The 12,506-nt window shown below is 41.1% G+C and overlaps 1 protein-coding gene across 1 annotated transcript; it reads right to left on the reverse strand.

The window, feature by feature from the left end:
* Positions 1 to 5,688: 5,688 nt before the first annotated feature.
* On the reverse strand, positions 5,689 to 11,703 carry LOC146759584 (kinesin-like protein KIF20B). Its single transcript, XM_085510434.1, has 4 exons — positions 11,514 to 11,703; positions 7,863 to 9,066; positions 7,283 to 7,421; positions 5,689 to 5,712 (listed from the first exon to the last, which is right to left on the reverse strand). The coding sequence occupies exons 2-4, from the start codon at positions 9,008 to 9,010 to the stop codon at positions 5,689 to 5,691; spliced, it is 1,311 nt and encodes a 436-aa protein (XP_085366560.1). The 5' UTR covers positions 9,011 to 9,066; positions 11,514 to 11,703.
* Positions 11,704 to 12,506: the final 803 nt, after the last annotated feature.

The following is a 12,506-nucleotide window of genomic DNA, read 5'->3' on the forward strand; positions in this document are numbered from 1 at the left end:
TCCACCACCCATTGCTTTCAACATAGTTTTCAACAACCCATTATATCGTTCAATTTTACCAGAAGCTGGTGCATGGTAGGGAATATGATAAATCCACTCAATGCCATGATCTTTGGCCCAAGTATTTATAAGAGAATTTTTGAAATGTGTCCCATTATCAGATTCAATTCTTTCTGGGGTGCCATGTCGCCACAAGACTTGTTTCTCAAGACCTAATATGGTGTTTCGAGCAGTTGCATGGGGTACTGCGTATGTTTCAAGCCACCCAGTGGTTGCCTCTACCATAGTGAGTACATAACACTTACCACTGCGAGATCGTGGCAAGGTGATATAATCAACCTGCCACGCCTCCCCATATTTATACTTTTGCCATCGCCCTTCCTCCCAGAGAGGTTTCATCCTTCTGGCTTGTTTAATTATGGCACATGTTTCACAATCATGAATAATCTGCGCAATAGCGTCCATGGTTAAGTCCACCCCTCGGTCTCTGGCCCACTTATACGTTGCGTCTCTTCCTTGATGGCCTGAGGTCTCATGAGCCCATCGAGCTAGAAATAATTCACCCTTATTCTGCCAGTCCAAGTCAATTTGAGCCACCTCAATTTTGGCAGCTTTATCTACCTGATGGTTGTTTTGTTGTTCTTCAGTAGCCCGACTTTTGGGCACATGTGCATCCACATGACGCACCTTTACAACCATATTCTTTGTTCGGGAAGCAATGTCCTTCCATAGTTCAGCGGCCCAAACAGATTTTCCCCTCCGTTGCCAGTTATTTTGTTCCCACCGCTGTAACCACCCCCATAAGGCATTTGCCACCATCCATGAGTCAGTATAAAGATACAGCATTGGCCACCTCTCCCGTTCAGCAACATCTAAGGCCAGCTGGACAGCTTTTACCTCTGCAAACTGACTTGATTCTCCCTTACCTTCAGTGGCCTCTGCAACCTGTCGTGTGGGGCTCCACACAGCAGCTTTCCATTTGCGATGCTTCCCTACAATGCGACATGATCCGTCAGTGAATAGGGCATATTTCTTTTCATTTTCTGGTAATTCGTTGTATGGTGGGGCCTCTTTAGCACGTGATACCTCTTCTGCGGGTGATGTTCCAAACTTTTTATCTTCAGGCCAGTCCATGATTACCTCTAGGATTCCTGGACGATTGAGGTTTCCCATTCGCGCTCGCTGTGTAATCAGCGTAATCCACTTGCTCCAGGTGACATCGGTAGCATGATGGGTGGAGGGAACCTGTCCTTTGAACATCCAGTTCAGCACTGGCAGTCGAGGTGCCAAAAGGAGCTGTGTTTCAGTCCCGACTACTTCGGAAGCAGCCCGAACCCCCTCATACGCGGCTAAGATCTCCTTCTCAGTTGGAGTGTAGCACTCTTCAGACCCCTTATATGATCGACTCCAGAATCCCAGGGGTCGGCCTCGGGTCTCTCCTGAGGCTCTTTGCCACAAACTCCAAGTGGGGCCTTTCTCTCCAGCAGCAGTATAGAGGATGTTCTTTACATCCTGTCCAGTCCGTACTGGCCCCAGGGCTACAGCACGGGCTATCTCTTGTTTAATCTGTTCAAAAGCCTGCTGCTGCTCAGGGCCCCATGCAAAATCATTCTTCTTCCGCGTTACCTGATAAAGGGGGCTTACAATGAGGCTGTAGTTTGGAATGTGCATCCTCCAAAAGCCCACTGCACCCAGGAAAGATTGTGTCTCTTTCTTGCTAGTTGGTGGAGACATGGCAGTGATTTTGTCGATCACATCTGCTGGGATGTGACGACGTCCATCCTGCCACTTTATACCTAAGAACTGAATTTCCTGGGCAGGTCCTTTTACTTTGCTTCGCTTAATAGCAAAGCCAGCTTGTAGAAGAATCCGGATTATCTGCTCTCCTTTTGTGAAAACTTCTTCTGCTGTATCACCCCACACAACAATGTCATCAATGTACTGCAGGTGTTCAGGAGCACCACCCTGTTCCAGTACAGTTTGAACCAACCCATGGCAAATGGTTGGGCTGTGTTTCCACCCCTGGGGCAAACGGTTCCAAGTATACTGAATGCCCCTCCAGGTGAAGGCAAACTGTGGCTTGCATTCTGCGGCCAAAGGAATAGAAAAGAAGGCATTGGCAATGTCAATGGTGGCATACCATTTGGCTGCTTTTGACTCCAGCTCGTACTGGAGTTCCAACATGTCCGGCACAGCAGCGCTCAATGGGGGTGTGACCTCATTCAGGCCACGGTAGTCTACTGTCAGCCTCCATTCTCCACTGGCTTTACGCACTGGCCATATGGGGCTGTTAAAAGGTGAGTGAGTTTTACTGATCACTCCCTGATTCTCCAACTGGCGAATCAAATCATGAATGGGGAGCAAGGAATCCCTGTTGGTGCGATACTGCCGTCTGTGCACTGTCTTTGTAGCAATCGGTACCTGCTGCTCTTTTACTCGTAGCAGCCCCACAACAGACGGGTCCTCTGACAGGCCAGGCAAAACAGACAGCTGCTTAATGTTGTCCATGTCTACAGCAGCTATCCCAAAGGCCCATCGATACCCCTTAGGATCCTTGAAATGCCCCCTTCTGAGGTAATCAATACCCAGTATACATGGAGCCCCTGGGCCAGTCACAATAGGATGTTTTTGCCAGTCTTTGCCAGTGAGGCTTATTTCAGCCTCCAGCACAGTCAATTCTTGAGAGCCCCCAGTCACTCCAGAAATATGGATTGATTCTGTCCCTTCATGACTGGAGGGCATTAGGGTGCACTGTGCACCGGTATCCACCAGCGCCTTATATTCCTGTGGTTCTGATGTGCCAGGCCATCGAATCCACACAGTCCAATAAACTCTATTATCCCTTTCCCTCCCCTGACTGAGGGCAGGGCCCCTCTATTGGTTACCTGTGATGACTGGAGCAACTCCACTGGTGGTTGGTATGTCTAGTAGTTCTTTCACCCGTGCTCGTAGTGCAGACGTGGGCTGATCATGCCACTTCCTCATGTCTTCTCCACGGTCACGTAGGTAGCGCCACATGGAAACACGCGGTGCAATCGTACTGTTGTTCTTTGCTCGAGCTGGGAAGCGTGTGCGTTTAACAGCTGAGACTTTTGATGATGCAGGTGGGGAGTAGGACTGGACTAGTTTGATCAGATCCTTCATTAGACCTGGTGGCCCGTACGAGGATTGACCTTCATCAGTTGTTTCTGATACTATTACGGGATCATTACAATTAGTTGATGGAAACAATTTCTTGCACATTTCATCTACTCGGTTTTCTAGCCGTGAGATGGCAGAAACTGCGGCATGCAGCTGGGGGAGCTGCTGATCGATGGTTTGAAGCATTATAATCAGCTCAACAACTCGGGGCCATCTGTCCACGAATCCTTTAGATCCTGATACTAATGACTGTGCAATTCTCTCTGGTGCTGTACTTGTGATTTTCTGCCACATGTCAGGATCGGCCCTCACTCTCTCAGGGTCAAGTTCGCTTGGATCAGGGCTGTACAACATTTTCGCCATGGCCAATTCCCTCAGGCGCTGAATACCTTTTTGGACGGTATTCCAACTATCAAATTTAGGCTTCAAAGCATCCTTATAGGGGTACCTTTCTCTCACGGCTTCTAACAGCCGCAACCAGAGAGTAGCAGCTCCATCCGAACATCTGCTAATCCCTCTGTCGATACCTGCATCTTGGGCAATGCTTCCTAGTTGGCGAGCTTCATTACCATCTAGAGACAAGCTGTTGGCCCCGTTGTCCCAGCAGCGAAGCAACCAAGCAAGGATACCTTCATCTTGACGCCGTGTAAACTCCTTTCTTGAGCCTTGGATTTCAGTCAGCTTCAGAGGTCGACAATAGGTGATTTCCTCCTCATCATCAGTCTCTTCTTCATGCCTCTTGGTTTTTGCCTTTGCTTTTTTCGGTACTGCTCCATGCCCGGCACCTGGGTCTTCTGCTGCCCCCCCCTGTGCTTCTCCTTCTTTTCGTTCTAGACGCGTGGACACCCGTTTCCATTTCTTGCCTTCCACAGGGGCAACTGATATTGCTACTGATGCCTCCTGTGACTGATCAGAATTAACTTGGGCTTGAATCTCAGATCGGAAACTCTCTCTCTCCAGAATAGTATGATACAAAGCACGGTATGCATAAGCCAAACCCCACATAAGGTTTACCTCCTTAGATCTCTGACCCAAATACTCACTTAATTTCTTAGGGTCCCTTAGGTGTTCAAGAGTGAAATCCCATGACACTGCGGGTCCCCATGCTTCTAAGACTTTTCCTAAACCTTTCCATATTCCCTGCCAGTCATCATTCTCTGGTTCTGGAGGAGACTTCCGCATAGAACGAATGCATAGGAACATATATGCATGCATTGATAGTGATAACATGAATGCAAGTATGAACCCTATCTCAGTTATTGAAAAGCGTGTGGAAATCTGAGAGTACAACCTAAATAAAAAGGGTTTTTTTAGCCTGTACAATGAATTAAACATGGTGGTGTTTGTAAAATTGCCTGTTCCATCTGGGATGCAAGTATTTGTAAAATTGCCTGTTCCATCTGGGATGCAAGTGTTAGTAAGATTCACAATTGCATCTGAGGTGTAGATGCCAAAATTCTGACCATACCACATCTCGTAAAAGTACCAGGCAGGTGTCTCCATCAGTATCCACCTTATTAGGCTATATATCTGCACAATTCCACAACACCAAATTATGGTGTTAATAGTTGACCAATACTTTAAGAAGATCATAATTGCTTTCAATCCCTTAAACAGAGCAACTGGGATGAAGAGTGGATTCATAGCTGGCAGGCTCTGTAAAAGTCAGAGCTAGCTAGCTTTGCTCTAAGGGAGAAAGAAATCCCTTTGTTTTCTACACAAAAGTTAGATAGCAATGCTGAGAATGTGCAGCAGCCCTTAATGTTGACAATTTGTCTGGTATTTCAAGGTCACGTTCTCCGTGAGCAGCTACGGAAAGATAACACTCCGAACACTCCCGTAACGAAGCTCTTTAAGAGCAAAGAGAGAGTTGTTCTAAAAGCTAAAAAGCTCTATGCCCGCATTCTCCACCAAAAAATCTGTCACGGGTTACTTAGATTTACCTATGACCGTGACAGGGGAAGCCACCCCACGCCCCCCCCCCCGGGGCCCGGAAAGGAGGGGGAAAAGGGGAGTGGGATAAAACAGCGACAATCTAAGGAGGAAAAACTTATTTTACTAAATATGATATCGAAATACAAGATAACACAATATAATATAATTAAGGCTAACAAAATCGAACGAAACAGAGAGAGAGAGTCTCCGAAAACCGAGAGGCCTACTGTGAACTCTAGGCGACACGGCTGGAACGCTTCCCACTCTCCGAGAAGTTCGAGAGAAGAAGGAGGGCACTCCAGCCTGGGAACGAGATTATATAGAGTCCTGGTCCCGTGACTTATTGTTACTCCTGTTGTTCTCTGGGATATGTAGTCTTCTTCTGTGGACTGCACATTCAACAGAAGTATCCATACTTGACATGATGTTATGATGTGGAATACTGATAGCAAAATTACAAAATTACAAAACCATGACAGCATCCCTGCTCCCTTTCCCTGGAAAGATTACCTGAAGCTAATTTTTCGTTCTCTTCTAACAGAGCTTCAAGCATTTCATCTTGTTCAAGATGCATTTCCTCTTCTTCTTCTAATGTTATCCGCATAACTTCAATTATTCTATCCCTTGCACACAGATCTGAAGGTTTGAAAATTTACAGATGAACTCCCTACTAGCTCCCATTATTCTCAAATAAAGATTCTCCCATGACCAAAAGCACTTTTAAAAGAAATAGAACATCTCCATTGAAATATTTACATACAAATATATGCAGACATGTTTTAAAATCGAAACACAGAAGACTCAAAGTCATTAGCAATGTGACAACATTTACACGGATATTCCACACACACACACACACACACAAATAATGGCTGACCATCACATAGTTGATCATAGTCTTTGGAGATATCTTCCATCCTCTCAGTTTCCAACAGCTCCTATATTTCATGTTGAAAGAAAAGCATACACAGTAGAAACAAGCAGAATCTTTAAGACAGCCTAGAATTAATAAGTTTTTCATATAGCATAAATAAGGACTCAAGCTGATAAAAAGAGTTTATGGTAAGACAATTCAATTAACATATCGTGATGTCACTCAACAAGATCAGGTTATATGCATGTATTATATATGTATTTACTATGCAGATTATTGTATTTAAAGCAATCTGCCAGTGCTCTGTAGTGACTAATTATTTGAATATCTTTCATGGTCTACCACTAATTTCAGTTGGCCACTTTCATTTTGCTCCAATTTTTTTTTTTTTTTTTGATCTTTTTCCTGTTGCTTGGAAAACCTGCATCATTCATTTAATAAAAAATAAGAGCAAGTAAAATACCTGCTTAATTTGTTGGATATAGAAGTCTTCATAATCCAGCTCATCCTTAAAATAGTTAATAACCCTTTCAAGTTCATACATCTTGTTCCTGATGGATTCCTCCACAGAACGCATCGTGGACACCTGTAATGTAAGCACAGCTCACGGTTCATTAAAAGACTTCTGTAATCCAACCTGGCCAAATACTTCTTTGTTAAATAAAGAGGAATTCACAAACAAGTGCTGAGTAGGAAAATGACAGCAAGTGCAAGGTTACCAAGGAAGACATGAACTCATTTTTAAGCTTCAATTTTCCACCCCAAGCACACCCTTTCAGACTTTCAAAGCACACAAACTTTCAGACTAAGATCCTGCAAAATGGGTTTTAAGATATCTTCTTGTTTAATAATTAAATTTTAACTATGAGCATCACTGAAGCTGAAATTGAAGAAAAAAAAATACATGCTTATATTAAAGAGCCTCTGGAAATTAGTCTATTTCTCTTCAAGTAAATAGCATTCTTCTTCCCAGTTATCAGCGTTTTTTCACAAGACTTAGGTTTTAAGCTTTGGAGTTACCACGGATACCAATGGCAAGTCACCAGTAACGTAGAGATAATAACAAGTCCCCTCCAGAGGCAGATTAGCTATTCTCTTCACAAACCTTATTCCAGACTACCAACCAACTTTACTTTCCTCTGTTCATTATCTATGTGAAACCATGTTTTAACTTCTGGTCCCCTCTAGAGCTTCAATGGCAACTTTACCTAAGATTTGCTGCTAGCCACACTAGTGTGAAATTTCCAGCTTCATAGTTAAAGTTTGAGAAGTTTTAACAGCAGAAAGCCAAGCATAATCTTACAGAAAAAAATATCTCAGTTGACTACAAACCTCGCTTTGTACTTGCTGAATTTGTTTCTCGGCATCAGAATGTTTGTCTTTTAGATCTGCATACTCTTCTTCTTTCCTCTGCAAATCTTTTTTCAAATTCAGTACAAGGGCAGAACTCTCAGAAAGAATATTTTCTAGCCTTATGTTAAAAATAAAGACACAAAGAACATTACTGTTACTGTTACACATCTCATGGAAACAGCAATTACAGCTTAATCCATGCCCTGCCTGTTGGTTTCTATTTGTAAATAGACTCTTAAATCTATCTAGACCAGTGATTTAAACAATTACTTTTGAATTTCAGCTTGCTTCTCATAATCAGATGCTGAAGCAATAAATTATTCAGATGCTATTCTGAGGGATGTACAACAAAACCACCAGAAATCCCCATATTATTCTTCATTTCCTTGCACACTCCTGTTTTCCCTTGGAACTCAAGTAGCATACCAAAGCATCCTAAATTAGTAGTTTGGCCATTGATAAGCATGCAGATGCATTAAGTCGAAGGGATGTTCCCATTAACTATTTTTAACTCTAGTTCATTCTGAAAGGGCTCTAAGTTAACTCAGTGGTTACTTACGATTCTATACGTTGCACTTTCTCCATTTCACTCTTTTCCTTTTCCCGAAGAGAATGTTTCATCTGCTCCAAGCTGTTTTTCAGCTGCATAACTTCTTGAATCAGATTTGCTTCTTTGCTACTTAACTCATCAATTTTTTTGTCTGCATTAGCAGACTTCTCCTGCAGAGTTGCTGTAACTGTCTCTAGATTAGCAATAATAGATTCTTTTTCTTTAAGTAATTCATTGAGTTTTGACACATTGTCTTCCATTGTCTTGGAAGCCTCCAGGAGATATTCAAGCTCTCTCATTTTTATCTCACAGTTGGCAACTTCCTCCTGAAATTGTGCAATCACTCTCTGATCTTCTGCAGTCTTTTCTTCAAAGTCCTTAGTTTTCTTTTCTATTTCCTCATGTAACTGATTCACAAGATAATCTTCCTGACTTGTGTGAGTTGTAATCTCACATAGCTTCATTACAAGTTGAAGATTATGATTTTCAGCATTATTCAGTCCCGCCTTTAGGTTTTCATTGTCTTGAAGCAGTGCTTTGATGTGCTGACTTTTTTGTGAGGAAACATCAACAATACTTCTGCATACTTCCCAAATCCTTTCAAGACTATAGTTAAAGGAGAGGTCCTGCACAAGATCTGAGATGGAAGAAGTCTGTGACTGATTGCATGCAGAACTAATTTGAGATGTCCCTGGCTCATTTTTTTCAGAGTCTGAGGAATCCTTTACAATGACAAAGTCAATACCGATGGCATGAAACTCTAAGTGACATTTGTATAATTCATCTAATTTGGTCCGCATTTCTTTTACTTGTGACACTTTATCAATTATATATTCTTTGGCAACTTCTATGTTGTTAGTTAGTTGGGCATTTTTGTCTTCTAGTGTCATATTTATAGATTTCTGTTCATCCAGTTCAGAAGCAATTTCCCGATAGTCAGCTTGACCCTGCAGAATTTGTTCACGGAGGACATCAGCTGTTTCTTCAGAAAAAGAAAGCTCAATACGCAGGCTTGTTACCTGCTTACTGAAATCTTCTTTTTTATTTTTTTCTCTTCTGCATTGTTCTTCAAGCACAGCTAAATGACGTTCCAAGATTTCAGTTCTTTCCCTCAGTGCTAGTACTTCCTTTCGGTACGTGGAGCACTTTTGTTTCATGTGTTCAATTGTCTTTTGCTCTACAGTGTTCTTTTTCTTTCTCTCATTTACAACTACTGTAAAACAAACAGACAAAGAAAAAAAAAAAAAAAGGGAAAAGGAATGTAGCTCAGATTGATTAAAATCATTATTACATAGCAGTTCACAACACCAAGTAGCAACTTCTAAGTGAAACACTGTCGTAATATGCAAGCCATACCCTCACATCACATAGTATTTGATACTAGTGAAGGAATTAAAGTCCTCTGAACACGTAATCAGGTGCCTCAGATTTCTATACAGAATTAACAGCAAAAGGTTTTCAGTCTGGAAGAACACTTTTACCATGGCACTACTCAAACCTTCCACTCCACACCAGTAGAAAATCTAATTAGATTTAAGAAACATGGGAACGAGATAGATAATTCACAGCTATATTCTTTCTATCTTCCGTGCTTCAGCAATCCCTATAAGGCAGCCAGGAATCACTCCATCTACATCTAAATGGTAGATAAACAGTTCTCTAAGAAATTTCATTCCAACTCACAGTCCTCTTACTTTCAAAAGAAAGATAAAACCCTGGACAAGTTGATCACTTAAGTGTTGATATCTGTCTCTCTTATTCAGTTGATCTCTAAACAAAATATGAGGATTCCTACTTCTGTCCACACTTACTCTTTTGCATATAAAGTTCACTCATAAAGTTGTACAAATTTGCAGATTCAAGTTTCCATAAATATTCCATTAGCTTGGGGCTGTTTTTTTCTTTAACTGGTGAGCAATTAGCTAAAATCACATGCATTTTCTTTCTATCAAAAGCGACTTCTGTTGTATTTCATCACTGCTTAAGAATCCAGTTACATCCATTCCATAATATGCATACGTTAAGTATTAAAAGAAATAAATATAAGTCAAGACTTACTAGGGATTGGGTCACCACAACAATATATTCCATGGTGATTCTTGTACAGTCCTTTTATTACTACAACTACAGAAATGCAGAATTTTATAGCGCCCACGTGCAGCCTGCATTACATACAGATTCACATGTACTGCATGGAAACAGCCTCTTAACTCATCTAAGGAGTTTTATATACAGCCCTCAACTGATTTAAAAGTCATACTGAAGAAACAGCAGTGGCATATTCCACTCCAAACCAGGTTTTGGGTTTTGACTGCTGCTCCCAGCAACACTAGTGAGGGGAATATGATTTATAAGTAATCTAAACACTTTATGCTGAAAACAACAAGCAAGCACTAAAGCAAGATAAATAAGACTAGGGAGAAGATGTGTAATGTTCAGTCTAGAAGCTCCTTACACATGAAGTAGGGAAAAAGCATTATTACAGAGCACAGGAAACAAGACCTAAAAGCTCAGAGAATGGTGTAAATACCCTGAACTTGAAGCTGAGATAACCTAGCATCTCCTAAAACACTTTTGCTCGTGCTACTTATATAACTAATTCTACAAAAGAACCAGCACAACATACCTGTGCTCATTGTTCTACTGTGTATATTTAACATAGCTAAAGAATACATATTAAGCGGTTTTTGAAATTGGACGCTATTAATACTCACAAATAGAAGAAAATTTTAACATGATTGAATACTCAGTACTTCTTAACAGAAAACTTCATGCTGACATTGTGACTATCAGCTACCCATTTTAATTCCTATGTGGAGCATTGCTGTCATTAATTGTTAAATGAGAGCTTTGGTCATATGATTAGAACAAACCCACTACTATTTGGAGTATGGAGGAGTCCACATCCCTCCCTCAGTCTCTGGTAAGATGCTTATATGTGATGCCATTCAGTGGTCACATTAGGATTCAATATTTATGCCAAATAAAGGCAGCAGGGACAAATCATCCAAGAACAGCATCTCATCCAAAGAAGGCCTTGACTTTCTCCCTTGCACATATTATGTAAGAGGAATACAAGAAAGGAAGGGACTACAGCTAAGTTTTAGATTTTCCCTTCTACATTGTATATTCCTTCCGTAATTCTAGGAACACTGATGCTCAGCTGTGCCCAGAAGTGAAGTTAAATGCATCAGAGCTTATCCAAACCATTTTGCTCAAATATTGCCCATGAGCGAGCAATTAGCAGGTCATCAACAATTTTGATAGTTGCTTCAGGGAAAGCAAAACAAACAAAGAAAAAAAAGCACTTGAGCAGCTGATGCTACTCAGAAGATCAGCAACAGCAGTTGAAACAATCCTAAAGAAACTGCTTTAAAACTATTACCAAATCTGCAAGTGCATCAACAGATAAGGAAAAAGCAGCAAAAAGGAAAAAAATAGTGCAAAAAACTTTTATTCTTAAGCATTCAAAAATGAACAGCATAGGACCTTCTGAAAAAGGGATATTTACATAACAGTTACTTCTATTTACAGTTTAACACAGTGGCTTTTCTCCTTATACCATAAGGACGCGCTTCACAGCCTTTTGCTTCCGATCCGGAATAGGAAGCAATTTATTGTTTTGGAAGACACCTTGTTCAACGATGGAAGAAACTGTACCTTTCTTTGAAGGTGGCTCTTCCACAGTAGGCTTATCTTCATCAGTACCGCGCTTTCTTCCCACTTCCAACTCAGTTTTCTCTTGTTTCAGTGCTTTAACTGAAAGCACTGAAAATTGGCTGGTTTCAATTCCTTTATTAGTGTTCTCTTCTGCCGGTTCTGCTTTAATGGTAGTTAAATGGTAGGTAGTCTTTTCCTGTATTGATATAAGATCAGTTACATTGAAGCTTAACAAAAGGAGCACTTAAGTCTCAGTAATCTTCTGTGGGCAAATATTTACACAAAACCATACAGCTAAAATATTTACCCGGTGACTCTATAGACATCAGTTGCAAATCTCAATAGCAGACAGAACAAGTACACCTTCAGATAATGACAAGTGCAATACTCGGTAGAGTATACAAGGGAAAGCAAGAGCCTAGCAGGTTACAAAGTAAAAGACTTGCACACAATCAAGAGTTTACCAGTTTATCAAAGAATTTCCTGTTTCCAAGAAGTCAACAAAATTACAAACATGGTCAAAGAGCAAATGGTCAGCTCTCATACAAGTTCATCACATCACACTTCTGCTAAGCTGCTAAAATCACTTTCATCGTGACAGATATAATCCAACCTTAAAGCTTAGTCAGCTCTGTCACGCATATTTTAGATTGTGTCCTTGACCACAAGTTAAGCTTTTTTACTTACAAGATGATGATTGTTAAGCCATGCTGGCACTGCCAAGGACTGATTATTCATCTTTAGTAACTTATGAAAAGAAAAGCCTCAGAAGTGTTCAGGCCACACAATCTCACAGATAGAGTTGGAGCCTTGTTCTTGGAAGAAGTAATAGGTGAGGACATGACTACTCATCACAGTCAGCTTTAATACCATGGAAATACTAAGTTGCAGTGATGCAGACAGTCAAAGACTAAGAAGGGTCAAGTTGCTAAGCTTACAAGGTTAGAGATCTGAGTGACAGAATTAACTATAAATGTTTTCAGAGCTACTTCA

Source organism: Coturnix japonica, chromosome 10 (assembly GCF_054131305.1).
Source record: "Coturnix japonica strain WE chromosome 10, WE-NBRP24, whole genome shotgun sequence".
Taxonomy (NCBI): domain Eukaryota; kingdom Metazoa; phylum Chordata; class Aves; order Galliformes; family Phasianidae; genus Coturnix; species Coturnix japonica.

What these genes read in the sequence shown, in the direction of transcription:
- LOC146759584 (XM_085510434.1), bottom strand. Translation starts at nt 9,010, where the DNA reads ATGAAACAAAAGTGCTCCACGTACCGAAAGGAAGTACTAGCACTGAGG. An exon ending in AAAGTGCAACGTATAGAATC is followed by an intron (nt 7,422 to 7,862) that starts GTAAGTAACCAC and finishes TTTTAACATAAG; the next exon opens with GCTAGAAAATATTCTTTCTG. An exon ending in TTCAGCAAGTACAAAGCGAG is followed by an intron (nt 5,713 to 7,282) that starts GTTTGTAGTCAA and finishes TCAAACCTTCAG; the next exon opens with ATCTGTGTGCAAGGGATAGA.